Source organism: Megachile rotundata, chromosome 4 (genome assembly GCF_050947335.1).
Source record: "Megachile rotundata isolate GNS110a chromosome 4, iyMegRotu1, whole genome shotgun sequence".
Classification (NCBI taxonomy): Eukaryota; Metazoa; Arthropoda; class Insecta; order Hymenoptera; family Megachilidae; genus Megachile; species Megachile rotundata.
The window spans coordinates 18,608,393-18,626,516 of record NC_134986.1 but is presented as its reverse complement, the minus strand read 5'-3'; the positions used below and the strand labels follow the sequence as shown (position 1 = coordinate 18,626,516).

Here is an 18,124-nt window from a genome sequence, read left to right as displayed (position 1 = left end):
TGATTCAACTGTTCTGGGAAAGAGCAAGATTTTATAACGGGAATATTTTATTTAAAAATTGCTTTGTAAACTGAAAATTTAGCTCTGGTGATTCGACTATTGATATCATGCATTGAAGGAATGAGGAAACGAACACATTCCTTTGACGCAAATATACTTCCTTTTATCTTTGTAGGACGATGTTTTCTCCAAGAAATGTAAACAAGAAGTAGAAGTGGATCGATAACTTTATCGACTGTTTAATCGCATCTTAATTATAAATTCAAAACAGCTTTTTCTAATTGACTTAATTTCATTTATTAATAGCTTTCAAAGTCCAACTTATGTGTACCTATGTAACTATCCTCTGCACACTCTGTACACTCTGTATACTCTGTTAACTAAAATGCAAAAATCCTGACAACCCTAATGTCCCAAATCCTTAAACCTCCAAACTTGACCAAAGTAAATAATTATACTATTTATATACTCAGAATCAACAATTTTAATATCACCTCTTCCTATTTACAAAAATAACTCACATTTGTCATCGGTATAAAAAATAAATACATTCTAGAAACATCGCACATTGTGTTTCAGTTCCTTCAATGAACTCCATTATTTTCTTCATTGCACTTTAACATGTTCGCGAAGAATCCATTTTGTCGTTGAGCGAGATCCGCGGGAGAGCCGTCTTCGACGATTTTTCCCTCGTGGAACACGATCACTCGATTGCATTCCAACAGCGCAGCCACTCGATGCTGAGGAAACACGACAAGATGTACAGAAGCCGTTACAAGTTTTATTGTCAAGGAAGATAAGGACATGTCGTGTATCATAGTCGTGTTACCGCGATAATGATCAGCGTTCTATTTTTGAAAGCGGTCGAAACTGCTTTCAAGAGGCTCTTCTCGGTAGCTGCGTCGAGTGCACTGGTCGATTCATCGAGAACCACGATCGAAGACTTCCGGAGGATCGCGCGGGCCATGCAGAGTAGCTGCAGCTGACCGGAAGAGAAATTTTCTCCTCCTTCTCGCACCTCGAAATCTGTTTCAAAGTTTCAAACTTTTATCTTCAAGGTTAATTATTTTGAATGTCAATTATTTTTAACTTCGTCGAAGGTTAAGTCTCCGAAATAACTTAAAGAACAATATTATCTCAATGTCTTCCTCAAGGTTTAGTGAGAAACCTTGTGCATATCGTTACCCATACGATTTGCATATCTGTAGAGATAACGACTGAAAAAGTGGAACAACGAAAAATTTCTCCATTATATTTTCTGACAATTAAGCAATTACCGAGTCCTTCAGGATGAGAAGCCACGACGTCCTTGATTTGCGCTACCTCTAAAGCGTTCCACAATTCGCTATCTCCATGTTCCGATAGGGGATCCAAATTTTTCCTGAACACATTAAAAACATCTATTTATTAACATTAACACGATTCCTTGTAAATTTGAATTGCAAAGTATGTAATTACCTGATAGTGCCGCTGAACATGATTACATCCTGAGGAATCACCGACAGTCGCGACCGGAGTACCCTCAACAAAACTTCACTGATATCAACTCCATCGATCATAATGCGACCTTCAGTGATTTCTAGTAATCGGAACAGTGCCATCGCTGTGGAGGACTTGCCACTTCCGGTTCTTCCACAGATACCGATCTATGCAGTGTTCATATTAGTTTTATAAGAAGATCGTTTGTGTTTTTATTCTTACCTTTTGACCAGCTGGAATCTTGAGTGATAGGTTTGAGATCACGGGCTCTTGCGAATCATATCTCAAGGAGACGTTTTCGAAAATTATTTCACCTCTGCTGGGCCAGTCGTCGAACAATCGGAAACCTGGTAATTCAAAATAAATTTAATTAATTTGGCGCGTGGTAATTCCACGCGTGGTAACTCAATGCGTGGTGACTCCACGCGTGGTAATTCGACGCGTGATAATTCCACGCTTGGTAATTCAGAGCGTGGTAGTTCCACGCGTGGTAATTCGGTGCATGGTAACTCAACGCGTGGTGATTCCACGCGTAGTAATTCGGCGCGTGGTAACCCAACGCGTGGTAATTCGGCGCGTAGTAATTCCACGCTTGGTAATTCAGCGCGTGGTAGTTCCATGCGTGGTAATTCAGTGCATGGTAACTCAACGCGTGGTAATACGGCGCGTAGTAATTCCACGTTTGGTAATTCGATGCGTGGTAATTCGACGCGTGGGTAATTCGACGCGTGGGTAATTCGACGCGTGGGTAATTCGACGCGTGGGTAATTCGACGCGTGGGTAATTCGACGCGTGGGTAATTCGACGCGTGAGTAATTCGACGCGTGGTAATTTGGGGCGTGGTAATTCGATACGCGGTAATTCGGGGCGTGGTAATTTGACGCGTGGTAATTTGACGCGTGGTAATTCGACGCGTGGTAATTCGACGCGTGGTAATTCGACGCGTAGTAATTCGACGCGTGGTAAGTCGACGCATGGTAATTCGACGCGTGATAATTCGACGCGTGGTAATTCCACGTACAAACCTTCTTGATAATTTTCCACCGGCGCATATCTATACACAGAGATCCTAGCCACACTCCCAAGATACATCTCGATTTCAGCAGTGAACTTCACCACCCAGTTCAAGTATATAGGCACCAGAAGCGTGTAATTGATCGCTAGACCAACTAAAGCAGGTGTCACACGTTCCGGGTACAGTTCCGCGGAAATTAATGCGGCAAACGTTGCGGTAATTACTATTACCGCGCCCAGGTAATCCTAAAATGTTGTTCCATTGAGAGGTTCATTCAAGAGATGTTTTTACAAGTGTCCTTACCAGAGCGATACCTAGCCATCGACTGCTCGAGTTCAGAAGCAGAAAGGCGTTCGTGTTGGTGTCCAGACACTTCAGGGCTTGCTGCATGAAACGAGTCTCTTGTTTGGAGGCTCTCAAGGTTGCTAGACCTCGGAGGGTCTCGGAGAAGTGCGTTGCGATTGGCCATCGAGTACTAGAAATTCACTTCATTGAATCTCATATAATTTCTTCATCATGTTTTAGATGTGTTTAAAATTTACTCTTGATATTATTATCATGTAATTTTGAATGTAAATTCAACATGTTACATTAGTTTATCTTAATGACTGTTATACCTCAATAATTGTAGTAATTATGTACTCCGAACGTTAATTAATAGCACCGATAACTATTGTTATCAGTTAACAGTTAGCTGAAAGTTAGTCACCCATTTACATTGTTACTCAAAAATTTCTGACCTCCCAAAATATTTCCAATATCTACTCTCCAATAACTGGTAGAAAACCCACCTGCCATCCAATCTCTGCAAATGCCTCGCACCGCGTCTATAAAATCTTTGAACCAGATAATAAGCTGCACAGGTGGGTACAGCTGCGATCAAGAACCACGGTGAGATGACGACGTTCACTATGATCGCCGATCCACAAAGCAGAACGAAGAACGTCAGTCTTTGGATTGACATCGATATTTTCTTGAAAGGAATCCAAATACGACTTCAAACTTTTGTCACATCAGATAAATAGTAATTAATCGTTGAGTAATAACCTTGTCAATTACACCGGTGTCGCCGCTGAACCTGTTGAGGATTTTGCCAACTGGGTTGCAGTCGAAGAAGGACATCGGTACTCTGAGTAGTCGGGAAACTGCTTCTTCGTGGAGTTTTCTTCTTGCTGTGGCACCGGTCCATTGACCGGTTGCGTTGCACACGAAGGATAGGAATATGAAGCTTATTGATAGGGTTATGTATATCTTGAAGTAGAACAGTGCCTGAAAGCAATTGAGAAAATTCAAGGTTACTGTGATTAGAAAGTTACAGTGAAAGAAACTCACAGTCACGTCCTGACTTTTTTGAGCCAAACTCTCATTCTCCTGGTCTGTCCACCGACTCAACCACAAGTCTGTGTAAACGCGAAGAACCTGACAGAAAACTGCCACACTTATATAGGTCAGACCAGGCAGCCAGCCTCCAGCTTTCAGATAATCCATCAAGATCATTCTGGTCACGACACCACTTCTGTCTTCGTACAATGACTCTTCTTGTTCATCCGTATCGTCAATTTCTGTAATGGATAAAGTTTTACTACTTCAACATATTTTACTTTTTAGTTGGAACGTGTACTCACTTCCTTCAGTCTCATCAGCCTCGGTTCCTTTGGATTCTACTGATATTAGGCGTTTAACGGGGAAGGCTTCGTGTTCTTGGTCCATGCTGAAACATGATTCATAATGATACAGATTGACTAATTATTGTTGAGTGATTATTGTTGTAATATTCATACTTTTTGATACTGTAGCTTATTTGCTTGTTGGAACTAGGAGGTATCAGTCTGTGGAGGACACCTTTGTCTCTGTTCAGAGGCATTTCATCAGGATGTGGACTGATGATTCTGTGTAAAATATTACAAGTACTTTCATTAACATCTTTTCAACTATGAACGCTTTCTTCAACACTAATACTTTGTTCAACACTCTTGAGACCAACCTGCCAGAGAATATTTGTCTCAGTACATTGCTAGGCTGTCCATTGTCAAAAGTGTTATTCCTTTTTCTGGAAGCTAGTCCACCCTCAAGGATCGTTGGAGTGCTACTCTGTCTGAGAACTGGAGGAGGTTGCCTCTGAGGTTGAAGACTGGTCGACCTGACCGCAGTTCGATGCGATTTGAATTTCTTTTTGGACGTGTTCCATTCTTCCGTGGGTAGTGGAAGATCTGTCAGATCGTGGGCCAAGTATCTCGACCCTGATAGGGTCGCTCGTCGCATCCTAAGTGGCACAAAGCCTGGAGGGTCCTGGTAAAACAGTCATTCACCAAAAGCTATCGAGTAATAATTCGATGCGTGGTAATTCGGCGCGTGGTAATTCGGGGCATGGTAATTCGATACGTGGTAATTCCACGCGTGGTAATTCGGGGCATGGTAATTCGATATGTGGTAGCTCGACGCGTGGTAATTCGACGCGTGGTAATTCGACGCGTTGTAATTCGATATGTGGTAATTCCACGCATGGTAATTCGGGGCGTGGTAATTCAACGCGTGGTAATTCGACGCGTGGTAATTCAATGCGTAGTAATTCGATATGTGGTAATTCCACGCATGGTAATTCGGGGCGTGGTAATTCAACGCGTGGTAATTCGACGCGTGGTAATTCGACGCGTGGTAATTCGACGCGTAGTAATTCGATATGTGGTAATTCCACGCATGGTAATTCGGGGCGTGGTAATTCAACGCGTGGTAATTCGACGCGTGGTAATTCAATGCGTAGTAATTCGATATGTGGTAATTTCACGCATGGTAATTTGGGGCGTGGTAATTCAACGCGTGGTAATTCGACGCGTGGTAATTCAATGCGTGGTAATTCGACGCGTAGTAATTCGATATGTAGTAATTTCACGCATGGTAATTCGGGGCGTGGTAATTCGACGCGTGGTAATTCGACGCGTAGTAATTCGATATGTGGTAATTCCACGCATGGTAATTCGGGGCGTGGTAACTCGATGCGTGGTAATTCGATACACGGTAATTCGGTGCGTGGTAACTCGACGCGTGGTAATTCGACGCGTGGCAATTCCACAATTAAACTTTCATTGGTGAATTTTTGAACACTGAACTAATTTACTTACCACATGAGCATCTCTATCAGTGATCCACGACCCACTCTGCTTACTCTTCGCATTGATACCGATCCTAGACACCAGTCTGATCAGGGACCACCTATCCTTAGCTGTCCTATGAACACGATGTCCATTTTCCCTCGTTCTAGTGTTCCTCCACTCGTTCGCTAATTCGGGGTCAGAGTCCTCTATCGCCGACTTCGTTCCCACTGCTCGAACCCGACCATCATCTATAACGATGATCTTAACGACATTCGTTATAAGTCTGTGCCTCTTTCGGGTGTCGGTTTATTAACGTACCTGATGAGCTGTGGATAGCAGCTCTAATCTATGGGTAACCATGATCACTGTACGTCCACTTCGCAGGAGGAGCTTGCGAATTCCTTGGTCGAAGATCTGCTGGCCTACTTGGTGATCGAGCGCAGACAGTGGGTCATCCTAGTAATATTTTATTAGTTAATTACTATTTAAATAACTTCCTCACACTTATGTGAAGATGTCCGACTTCTTCTGACTTCTGACTTCAAAATATACGTACCATGACGATGATATCTGCATTGCTATAGATTGCCCTCGCTATAGTCACCCTCTGCTTCTGCCCGCCACTCAAATTGATTCCTCTCTCGCCTATCCTGGTGAGATCGTGGCCCGGAAGTATATCGACATCCGGCTGCAGAGCACAAGCCTTCAACACGCTCCGATACCTTCTCAATTTGTACGATGATCCAAAGAGAATATTGTCTCTCAACGTTGTGTTCAGCAGCCAAGGCTTCTGAGCTACATACGCAATCTTCGATCCTCTAAAAGTAATCCAATTTAATCAAACTTATTTATAACAAATAAATGGAGACTCACTTGGCCCATTCGATCATTCCTGATGTTCTTTGGATTTCTCCTAACATTCCAAGCAACAGTGACGTCTTTCCTCCGCCAGTTTTTCCAACGATTAACGTCAACTGACCTAAAGAGAAAAAAGATTATATTTTAACACTATAGTAGCATGATAAGACTATATTTTAAATCTTGCAATCTTTAGGAACTGAAGGAATTTCAAACAATAATTGATGGTATTAAATAATTTGACATCTGGATAATAATTAGACATTAAGTGTCAAATTACTGACAACATCAAGTGAAAATTACCTCGTGGAAAGCTCAGATCGGTTACCGATAATTGATTCTCTTCAGAGCCCCACGAGAACGAGCAATTTTTCAATCTGAGCACCGGAACTTCCGGGTCCTTCTCGAACACCGTATCCGCAGAAGAATCGATATCCAGCTTGTATTTCCTTAAACAGGATTGCCCATCTTCCTCGTCCTCTTTGATGCTGTCCAAGGATCCAAAGGTCGCAGCATTGTGAGGTTTCATTTCCACCTGAAAATTCATCAAATTCTAATTTCTAATCTCAATATAATTTTTGAGGTTTAACATGCTTACAGGGATTTCGTCGATGGAATTCGTCCGTGACACGTTTCCTTTAATGTCTGACTTTTCTTCACCGGGTAGAACGTTGTCGATTTCAGGAAGCTGGAGAAACTCCTCCATTCTGGTGGTAGAAATCTGTATAAGAAAATATTCGTGAATGTTTATGAAGGTTTCGGGGGATTGATTCTGCTCACCATGGCGTTGATGATGATGGGAATCATCACCGGGAAAATTAAGAGAGGTACAGTGAGCTGTGAAAATAAGGCCAAACTCGCGAACACGTTCCCGGCTTCGAGATTTCGGTCCTCTATCCAGAAATAAATTCCGAAAGTGAAGAGGGTTGTCACCACTGATGAGGCGTGGGTGAGGAAATCTAATGGTAAACGATTGTTTATGGTTTTATTCGAATTTCAAGGGAAATTGTACTCAAAAGATAGCACGGACCAATCAGAGCGCGAGTAATGCAACGTGTAGTAATCCAACTCGTAGTAACCCAACGCGCAATAACGCAACGCGTGGTAATTCTACGCGTAGTAATGCAACGTGTGGTAATTCAACGCGTAGTAATCCAGCGCATAGATATTCAACGCGTGGTAATTCGATACGTGGTAATTCGACGCGTGGTAATTCGATACGTAGTTATCCAACGTGTGGTAATCCAACGCGTAGTAACCTAGCGTGTGGATATCCAACGCGTAGTAATCCAGCGCGTGGATATTCAACGCGTAGTAATCTAACGCGTAGCAATCAGAGCGCGAGGATTGGTCCGTGCTTTTCCGTGATTTTATAAGCTTACTTATAAGAGTCCAATAGAAAGAATCCTTGTCCAGCATTTTTAACTCGCTGTCCCTCGCTCTTTTTATTTTCTTCTCGAAAATGTCCTCCCAAGCTCTGAGTTTCACGAGCCTCATTCCTTGCAAGATCTCGTTCATTAAACGCAATCTGGCATCACTTTTTTTCTGAAATAATACTTCGTTTATAAAAAGAAAATTTTATGATAAGGTATAGAAGAAGATAAATATGGTTACAGCGACAGATTTGAAGTTCTCGGACATTTTTTTCCCGAGCACCAATTGCATAGGTGTTACGATGAGTATGCAGCAGAGTGCACCAATCACTGCACTGATTCCCAGCTTTGTGTACAGGAGAAAAATTATTGCTATGATCTGAAAGTAACAATATTAACTTTTAGTAATGTCAGTAATATTAGTAATCTCCAACAACACCAGTAAAATTAATAATCCTCAATAAAATTGATAATGAAACAAAATTAGTAACATTAGCGAACAAATTTTCTTTAGTAATCGTTCCAATAAATTTTTTTCTAAGAACAGTCTTCTACCTTCAACGGAATTGCCCAAGTGTAATGGCCGATCCAAAAAAAGCTCATAACGTTATAAACGTCCTCCGACACGAGATTCGTCAGGGTGCCGATATCGGCAGATTGCTGACACCTGCCCTGTTCTTTCTCCTTATCTAATGGATTTTCCTCTTCATCGATGCTCCACGAACACAGACGCAAAGCCTTATCGTACAGCAACGCCTACAAGAATCAACCGAAATAGAATCCTTCGAGGAATATCGTCGATTCAAGTGTACCTGGAGTGCAGTTTTCAAGCGGATTCCTTCTACGCAGAGGATATGACTGGAAGCCTGGCTCAGAGTACTTTGTAACACGGCAGAGAAGAATACCAGGAGACCAAGAAAGTAGCCATTTTGTATGATTTCGGAGAACGTCATGGCACTCTGAAGTGTTATTTTTGATTTAGTACATTTTCGATTTGGTATGATGGGAAATAGGAAATGGATCATCTATTTTTTGATAAAAAAATACAACGCGTCGAATTACCACGCTTCGAATTACCACGCGTCGAATTACCATGTATCGAATTATCACGCATTGAGTTACCACGCGTCGAACTACCACGTATCGAATTACCACGCGTTGAATTACCATGTATCGAATTACCACGCATTGAATTACCACGCGTCGAATTACCACGCGTCGAATTACCATGCACCGAATTACCACGCGTGGGATTACCACGCGCCGAATTACCACGCGCCGAATTACCACGCGCCGAATTACCACGCACCGAATTACCACGCATGGCATTACTACGCGTGGAATTACCACGCGCCGAATTAACACGCGTGAAATTGCCACGCGCAGAATTACCACGTATTGAATCACCACGCGTCAAATTACTACGCGTCGAATTACCACGCATCGAATTACCACGCATGGCATTACCATGCGTGGGATTACCACGCGCCGAATTACCACGCGTGGAATTGCCACGCGCCGAATTACCACGCACCGAATTACCACGCATGGCATTACTACGCGTGGAATTACCACGCGCCGAATTACCACGCGTGGAATTGCCACGCGCAGAATTACCATGTATTGAATTACCACGCGTCAAATTACCACGTATCGAATTACCACGGGTCGAATTACCACGTATTGAATTACCAAGCGTCAAATTACCGCGTATCGAATAACCACGCGTCGAATTACCACGTATCGAATTACCACGCGTCAAATTACAGCGTATCAAATTACCACGCAACGACTACTACGTATCGTACTCCCACGCATCGAATAACTATTCAGTTATGGCTTTTGATGAATGACTTTGTTGTATTTTTTGATAAAAAATAGATGAAAAATAATAAAAATGAATGAATGAACAAACATTCGACGAATGAAGCGTCTTGTTTTGAGAAGTAGAAACGTAGTCCAAAATTTTGGAGATTGTCATCGGAGCAATCAGAGTAGTACCATCGCCCAGTAGTTTTAGAAAACCTCCGACAGCGAAGGGGTACCATATTCTCTTCCAGTAACATCTCCAAAGTGACAAGTTTCTTCTTTTATCCTATCAAAATACATAACGCGGTGTTTATAGTTAGCATGATAAATCTGTAATCAGCAAAAATGGTATATCTGTGTGTTTTCGATTACCCTGTGGTCTTCATAAACTTGTGCAAACTTCTCGAATTGTTTCTCCGCAGTTTCGTCCTCAGGGAGTTGTCCAAGATCCTGAGCGTCCAATGACGAAGCATATCCTTTCGACAGAAGGTCTATAACCCAGTGGAAGGTGATTCTACCTAGGAAAGGTGCTCTTGAATGATTGTAAACGATCCTCCTCTTCGTTCGTTCGAAGTACCTCTTCCTCTTCCTTGTCTAAAACCAGGTGATAATCGTAGTTCACTTATTTGCGGCGGTAAGGCTGCATTAAGTCTATTTGCATGCTCAAGGGAGGTTTTTACTGGGTCAAGGTATGTGAAATATATTTGGAATGCAAGCTCTCGGCTATCGTAGCTTCTCAACCCTGAATTTTTTCTCTTTTTCAAAAATTACCGAGATCTTTGCCATCTAGTTTACCGTCGAAGGAAAAACGTGCAACCACTCGATAAGGTCGCTCGACTATGATAATAAACATTATTATTCAAACAAGCTGAGTAAATGTAAAACAAATGTTTGCACTAGGTGGAGTAGCTGGCTCTCTTCGATAAGCTTGTAACGCTTTGTCGCTAATTCCGTGGTTCGATTATTTTAGCCGCTATTAGCATTAATGCGCTCTTTTAACTCTTCTTCCGATCTAATTTATTTTCATGGACACTTTCAATTATCTTCAAATCTTTAAAATGTATGCAATCCTTACGGATGCAATCTTTATGGACGCAATCTTTGGAGACTCAGCAGTGAAATATATCTTGTACTTACGGTGAAGAGGGTGTACGAATCCAAAATGGCGAACAGACCGCAGAGGACGGCGACCATTGCTGTTGTCGTAAGTCGAATGTGTTCGATCGACAAACCGTATCTAAATTTATAAAAAATATATAAAGTAAACTGTACAATGATTTTCATTATAGCTTTCAATAATTATAACTGTATTTCAAGTGCTCAAATATGCTAATAAATCGAAGATACTTAAGAATTAAATATATCGTTAAAATAACAAGAAATAACAGAGTATAAAATTCATTTCAAATAAATACTCAAAAAAATATCTGTATTCCAATAACTGACATTCAGTAATTCCGTATTAATTTAACAAAGTATGAAATATAGAGGGATTAAAGCACGTTTTATTTCTCCATAAACCGACCTAGACAGGTATGCAAATTTCCAAGCTCGCGATAAGCCGATGGCCGCAAAAATGGCGGCGGAGTACACGGTTCCGAAACCATCCCTAATTTCGGTCGCTCGATGGAGTATCCAGCAGCAGAAAGTGGCGAGGATCGTGAAGATGGACGACAGGGAGATCGACGTTAAAAAAGACTCGCAAACTTCTAGGAAAAGTACGGTGAGCAGCAGCATGCAGAGCAGCGTCCTTATTACGTGAAATGGAAGGAGTCTTCTGGAGTCTCTGGTTAAAAAGAAACAGGATAATTAACAAATTGTACAAAAACAGTTAACTATTAATATAATTTTTAATTTTGAACTGTCAGTATTTTTAAGACAAGTCCAGACATAATTAATGTATTATTTATCCTACGATACATGTAATCGTATCGATACGCACGACCAATTTCTAGTAAACTAATCACCAGAAAACGAGTCTTTCCTCCTCAAAACGACTGTCCAATAAAACTCCGCGATCCAGCTTTTCTACATCGAGCATGGTAATAAACAAGTCGACTATCGAACTAATTACTCGTTAATTACACGTGGACGTTCATCGAACGGCAGTTGCACTTTTATTTCACCGTGGAAATCGATCGGGTTTGTCGGAACGACGTCCATCAACCGACTTCTCGATCCCCGTAATTTCTGGGAAGATCCGATCGATTTTAATACGACGACTTCATCGATTTCCCGCGAAGCGAACGAGAGCAAACAGTACAGTTAGCTTATTTGGATCCATTAAAATTCTCCGAACGAGCACCGTGACGCAAACCAGGAAAGAACGCTCTGGGACCGGCACATGTCATAAATTATTCCGCTAATTAATCTGAACCCCGGGAGATCTTCTTAATCCTCGTTTCTTCGTACTTTTTGTTGCGAATGATACTAATATTTTCGTGGTAGAAAGCAATACTGATCTTATCATCGCGTACTTTGTATGGATTTTATACACAGTTTCATAGATAAAAGAATTAATATAATTATAATTTGGTGTGTACAAGGTTCTTTTCGCTACTGGTGTAAGAGATAAGAAGAAACTTTAAAACTTTGATGCGTTAAAACCTTGCAGCTTTGACTCCTTCAAGCTTTGAAGCATTAAAACTTTGATGCAAATGAAACCTTGGAACATTCAAGCTTTTACAATTTTGGGTACTGAAACTTGGAAACAATGCTCCTTCGAAGCATTGAAATCTTGAAACTTTACAGCATTTAAACTTTGATGCAATTAAAACCTTCAAACTTTGAAGTATTAACACTTTGCAGCATTTAAACTTTGATACAATTGAAACCTTGAAACTTTGAAGCATCGACACTTTAGGCTATTCAAATTTTGAAGCCTTGGAACTTTGATGCAACCGAAACCTTGAAACTTTGAGGCATTGACATTTTAGGGTATTAAAACTTTGAAGTATTAACACTTTGCAGCATTGAAAGTTTGATACAATTGAAACCTTGAAACTTTGAAGCATTGACACTTTAAGCTATTTAAATTTTGAAACCTTGGAACGTTGATGTAACCGAAACCTTGAAACTTTGAGGCATTGACATTTTAGGGTATTAAAACTTTGAAGCATTGAAACTTCGAGGCATTGCTATTTTGAAGCATTGAAACTTTGGAGTATTGAAACTTTGAAGCATTGAAACTTTGAGGCATTGAAACTTTGGAGTATTGGAACTTTGAAGCATTGCAACTTTAAAGCATTGAATCTTTGAGGCATTGAAACTTTGGAGTATTGGAACTTTGAAGCATTGCAACTTTAAAGCATTGAATCTTTGAGGCATTGAAACTTTGGAGTATTGGAACTTTGAAGCATTGAATCTTTGAGGTACTGAAACATTGAAGGATTGGAACCTCGAAATTTTGATAATTTGAGACGCTGAAGCTTTGAAGCTTTGGAACCTTGAAACCTTGACGCTATGGAACCTTAAAAACTTGAAACCTTGTAACCTTGAAACCTTGAAACCTTGAAACCTTGTAACCCTGAAACCTTGAAACCTTGAAACCTTGAAACCTTGAAACCCTGAAATCTTAAAGCCTAGAAGCCTTAAAACCTTGAATCCTTGCAGCCAAAAAATCTAGCATCCTCAAAAACTTAAAACTCCCAAGCTTCAAAATCTCAAAAACAACTTTAACCCAATCCCTGTTTACAACGACCTCAATTTACAGAATACCAAAGTAAATCAAATATCGAAGCACGTGTACATAATTCGATCACTCTTCCAAGAACAAGTGTGCTCAACGTTGTTTAACCCGGATAAACAATCAAATTCCCGTGAAAAGATTCGATCATATTTATCATCCGGTCGTATAATTTCAAAAAATGTTTAACTTCAAAACATCCCACGATATTTGTTCCGTTTTTTGCGCCAGCGATGATAACACCAAGCCGAAGAACATCGAACGATGAGCAATCAAAATAATAAATCATGTAACAGTTGTACGTGGAGAGCGTCGAACGTAGGCGAAGAAATTAACAGACTCGATTGACTTTTACCACATTAATTGAAACGAATTGTTCGAATGGGACGTGGCCCTCATCTGAATCATGGGAGATCCCAAACGTGCTATGTTTTGTTAATTGAAGGTTGTCCTAAATGAACGCTTTGACTCACGGTTGATTGTAGCCCTTTTCTTTTAATTATTTACACGCTAAGTATTCTTTAAAATATTGTTTTTCTTCCTACTTAAATTTTATCTTTTTGTAGACATTTTTATAGATTTAAGAGAGATTTAATTGAATGCTTTGACTTGCAGTAGATTGTACAGGCCTTTTCATTATTTACATGCTAAGTATTCTTTGAAATATCTTCTTCCCAAATAAATTTTATCTTTTTGTAAACATTATAGATTTAAGAGAGTTTTGGAATATCGAAGGTTTAACAGCTTTAAAACGAAAGTCATTCTCGTCATTTGTTATTTTCTTGAAATCATTATTTGGCCTTAACTTTGTCTCACTCCGATTCCAATCAAACTTTGCTCCACATAAATAAATCTTATCTCTTCTGATTTTTCAAAACATCATTATTATCTAAGTAAATCATTTCTCACAATTAACGTTCAAGAATTATCAACCTTGCTACAATGTTGCTATCTTAATTTGATATTAAAATATCAGATAACTCCAAAACAATGTATATTTAAATAGTATCGAAAAAATCTGATGGAAAGTTGCTTTCAAACACATTCTTCTTAATCGCCATTATCAAAACAAGTTTCACCGATCAATTAAATATATTGCGAAACGTAATTCAACTTACTTTTGATGTCTGCCGCATTTATATTTCAATGTAACGACTCCAGCGACCAGACTCGCGATCAGAGGAACGCAGATATTTGCTATTTCTACTAAACAGTCCTCGGTGGATTCCTTCTCGGTGAACCGGAAGACCGTGCCGTTCTCCGTTTGCCAGCTCCATACGATGCGCCTTCCGGTTTTAGGGAGGATGTGCAGAATCTTGTAGCTCTTGCACAAATCCATTTTTGGGTGCTTTCAGTCAAGAGTGGTGGCTCTTTGATGCATGATGATTCACTGAAAATGTACTTTTTCCACTTTCTTTCTTTGGCTTTTGTGTTAATTGGGGGATTAATTGTAGTTGGTTGTATGAGGGGTTTGGGAATATTGCGGTTAAGGAATGAGAAGATAAGGAAATGTGGCAAATTTGGGGGTGTGAGAATTTGGAGACGTGGGAAATTGGAGATGTGAGAATTTGGGGGTGTGAGAATTTGGAGACGTGGGAAATTGGGGATGTGAGAATTTGGGGGTCTGAGAATTTGGAGACGTGGGAAATTGGAGATGTGAGAATTTGGGGGTGTGAGAATTTGGAGACGTGGGAAATTGGAGATGTGAGAATTTGGGGGTGTGAGAATTTGGAGACATGGAAAATTGGGGATGTGTGAATTTGGGAACGTGGCAAATTTAGGGCGTGGAAATTTGGGAACGTGGAAAATTTGGGATGTGACAAATTTGGGGGTGTGAGAATTTGGAGACGTGGGAAATTGGAGATGTGAGAATTTGGGGGTGTGAGAATTTGGAGACGTGGGAAATTGGAGATGTGAGAATTTGGGGGTGTGAGAATTTGGAGACGTGGAAAATTGGGGATGCGAGAATTTGGAAACGTGGCGAATTTGGGGTGTGAAAATTTGGGAACGTGGCACATTTGAGGCGTGGAAATTTGGGAACGTGGAAAATTTGGGGGTGTGAGAATTTGGGAACGTGGAAAATTTGGGGGTGTGAGAATTTGGAGACGTGGCAAATTTGGGATGTGGAAATTTGGGAACGTGGCAAATTTGGCGTGTGGAAACTTGGAAACGTGGCAAATTTGGGGCGTGGAAATTTGGGAACGTGGAAAATTTGGGATGTGAGAGTTTGGAAAACTAGAGAATCTCCAAATCTTGAAATTTGAACGCACCCGATTCAAACCTTGCAAAAATCTTAATAACCAAGTTTGAAACAGCCCATATAACCAGTCTACTAAAAATCTCCCTATCTAATTTAGTCGTCCGAAGTTTCCCAACTCCATTCCTCTCCAAACGTAAACCCTCCAACACGGCTAAGCACTTACATCCACGTGTAACAATTTGATAAACCTCGTGAAATAACTTCAGCAAATACTAGCGGATCGAAAATAGATTGTTTGTTTTCACCATTGCCTATTTCACGTCACGATAAACATATTTCAGTCAGAAATGTTTCCAACTTCCGATTCAGCGAATTCCGAAGACCGTTTTGTTTTTCCACGCTGACCAAAAATACCGCTCGAATAAATTTCGATGCGTGTTCTGAATGAACGAGACTCGTTAGAGAAAAAAAACATAGTACTTGCGGTTTTTATCAAATAAAAAATAGGGTAATGCGTAAAATACTGAACAATTTATTTAACGAGCTAACACCTTGGTGATAGTAATCTCGTGTCAACAGAACTTCTTATCGTTGTACTCATTGAGCAAAAAGTTGTTTAAAATTCATAATGACTAATCAGCGATATGCTAAGTTCTAAGGTAAAGCGGTACTTACGTGTGCAATGTTGTTCGTCGCGGTTCGTTATCATTATTCAACTTTGTGTCACCAATTTTCTTCTATATCACTTTTATAATTTATAAATTGCTTTGGTTTTTTTTAATAGATCGTTTTGTGAATCATTTCATGGTAGCAGTGATCACTTTGTGATCTTGCATGATTAACAAGCATGGTAATCAATATTCTTTTGCACGAATCTTTACGTCATGGAGAATCATTGTTCTGGTACCGTGAACGATTGGAAATTTTGAAGGTGATACTCTGAATTGATTAGTGTACTCGTTTAGTGCCTCATCTTTATCCTTGCAACTTCTATAGACTGTAGAATATTCACAATTCTTAACATTTATAAAATAATGTTTAGTAAAAAAATGAATACGTTTCATTCATCAAAACTGTACATTTTCATGAATTCATCTGAACTCTTACAAAATAAGCTATGGCATATTTAATCAATTTAAATGTTTATAAATCAAGTTTCTATACATGACAATTTGAACAAATGTATCTAGAAGATGTAATTCATTATTCAATTATAAAATGAGTATTTGTTCTATTTCTCAGAGCTGCAGAAACTTTCAAACCTTTCACTAAAATGAACAACACTCTTTCAAGAATGAATTCAAAACGATATCATTCGTTATAAAAATGTCTTTATATAAAATGATTAAAATTTTCACGAGACCTTCGAACAATTTTATTTTAACAACGTATTATTGAATTACAAAATGAGAATTTGTTTCATTCATCAGAGCTGCAGAAACCTTCAAACGTTTCACTAAAATGAACAACACTCTTTCAAGAATTAATTTGAACGATACCATTCTTTATACAAATTAATTAAAATTTTTGACAAGATCTTCGAACAATTTTGAACAATTCTAACAACATACATATATCCTTCCAACAATTTGATTTCGTTAATAAATAAAATTCGAACAATCTGACTTCATCATCAAATATAACAATTTTACTTCATATTTCCCAGAATTTGATTTAACAAGAACATCTTTGTGCTCCAACTTGCAATAAAAAGATAAAATGATGCACCATCGGTTGCATAGACGTTGAACGTTGACATAAATCGATTTTTCAGGAACACTCGCAGGAGTTTAGATCAGACTTTTCAGCCACGCACGTGCGCGTTGCTCGATCAGCGAAAGGAATACACCTCCTTTCTGCTTGACGGTCCGCGGACTACTGACAAACCGACAATGTTGAACACAGAGCGAATGGTGATTCCGTGTGTGCCGATGAGTCATTGGTAGAAGAGAAAAAAAAGATCTTGATGATGCTGCCAGAGGCTCCTCTTTCACCGGAAACGTACGTCCTAGAAAAGCGGATTCTTTCGACGCGGCATTTGGCTACCGATTCTTTCGCACGAATTTAGATAGGGGTGCAACATTGGCAATGGTATTATTGCTAAGTCATTCTAACGTCTTTTCGATCATTAAATGTTCACTGATCACTGGTGATCTGTGACGAATACGTTACAGTAAAGATATTCTTATTTTTTGTGCTATTTTTGCTTCGTAAAAGTATTGTAAGATCAATATGAAGTAAGGTTTGGTGTTTTAAAATTCGATAATTTCGACAAGGTGTAATTTAACGAGATTGGGACCAGGATAGGTCCTGAATTTTGCTATTTTCGTATCATAAAAATTGGTACTATAAAATCAATGAAATGGTATTTTAAAATTCGGTAATTTCGGCGTGGTATAATTTTGCAAACTCAGGATTTGAATTTAGACTCGAGGTGACCTAACGTGGTGATCTAATCATTGACGTAACTAGGATTTTTGTTTGCTTCTCCCTTTCGCAATGTCCTGTACAGACTTCTCATAACCACCTATATTTAGATGTATTCAATCGTCCGAATACTATTACGTAAATACTATGCAAATTCGGGGATTATGTAAAGCTAGAGGAATAGGT

At 39.7% G+C, this 18,124-nt stretch overlaps 1 protein-coding gene across 1 annotated transcript; it reads right to left on the bottom strand.

Moving 5' to 3' along the window:
• Positions 1-382: 382 nt before the first annotated feature.
• Positions 383-17,402, bottom strand: Sur (Sulfonylurea receptor). The gene is made up of 31 exons (XM_076530286.1): positions 17,240-17,402; positions 16,187-16,508; positions 14,430-14,701; positions 11,152-11,412; positions 10,764-10,863; positions 9,999-10,220; positions 9,733-9,912; positions 8,630-8,776; positions 8,373-8,573; positions 8,059-8,196; positions 7,827-7,989; positions 7,225-7,403; positions 7,043-7,165; positions 6,748-6,979; positions 6,460-6,565; positions 6,143-6,404; positions 5,905-6,042; positions 5,614-5,847; positions 4,479-4,783; positions 4,276-4,383; positions 4,120-4,205; positions 3,827-4,056; positions 3,542-3,763; positions 3,286-3,467; positions 2,798-2,969; positions 2,505-2,739; positions 1,702-1,826; positions 1,459-1,646; positions 1,278-1,381; positions 830-1,026; positions 383-740 (listed from the first exon to the last, which is right to left on the bottom strand). Exons 3-31 carry the CDS (start codon positions 14,648-14,650, stop codon positions 585-587), a joined length of 5,217 nt encoding a protein of 1,738 aa, XP_076386401.1. The 5' UTR covers positions 14,651-14,701; positions 16,187-16,508; positions 17,240-17,402; the 3' UTR covers positions 383-584.
• Between the last annotated feature and the right edge of the window lie 722 nt (positions 17,403-18,124).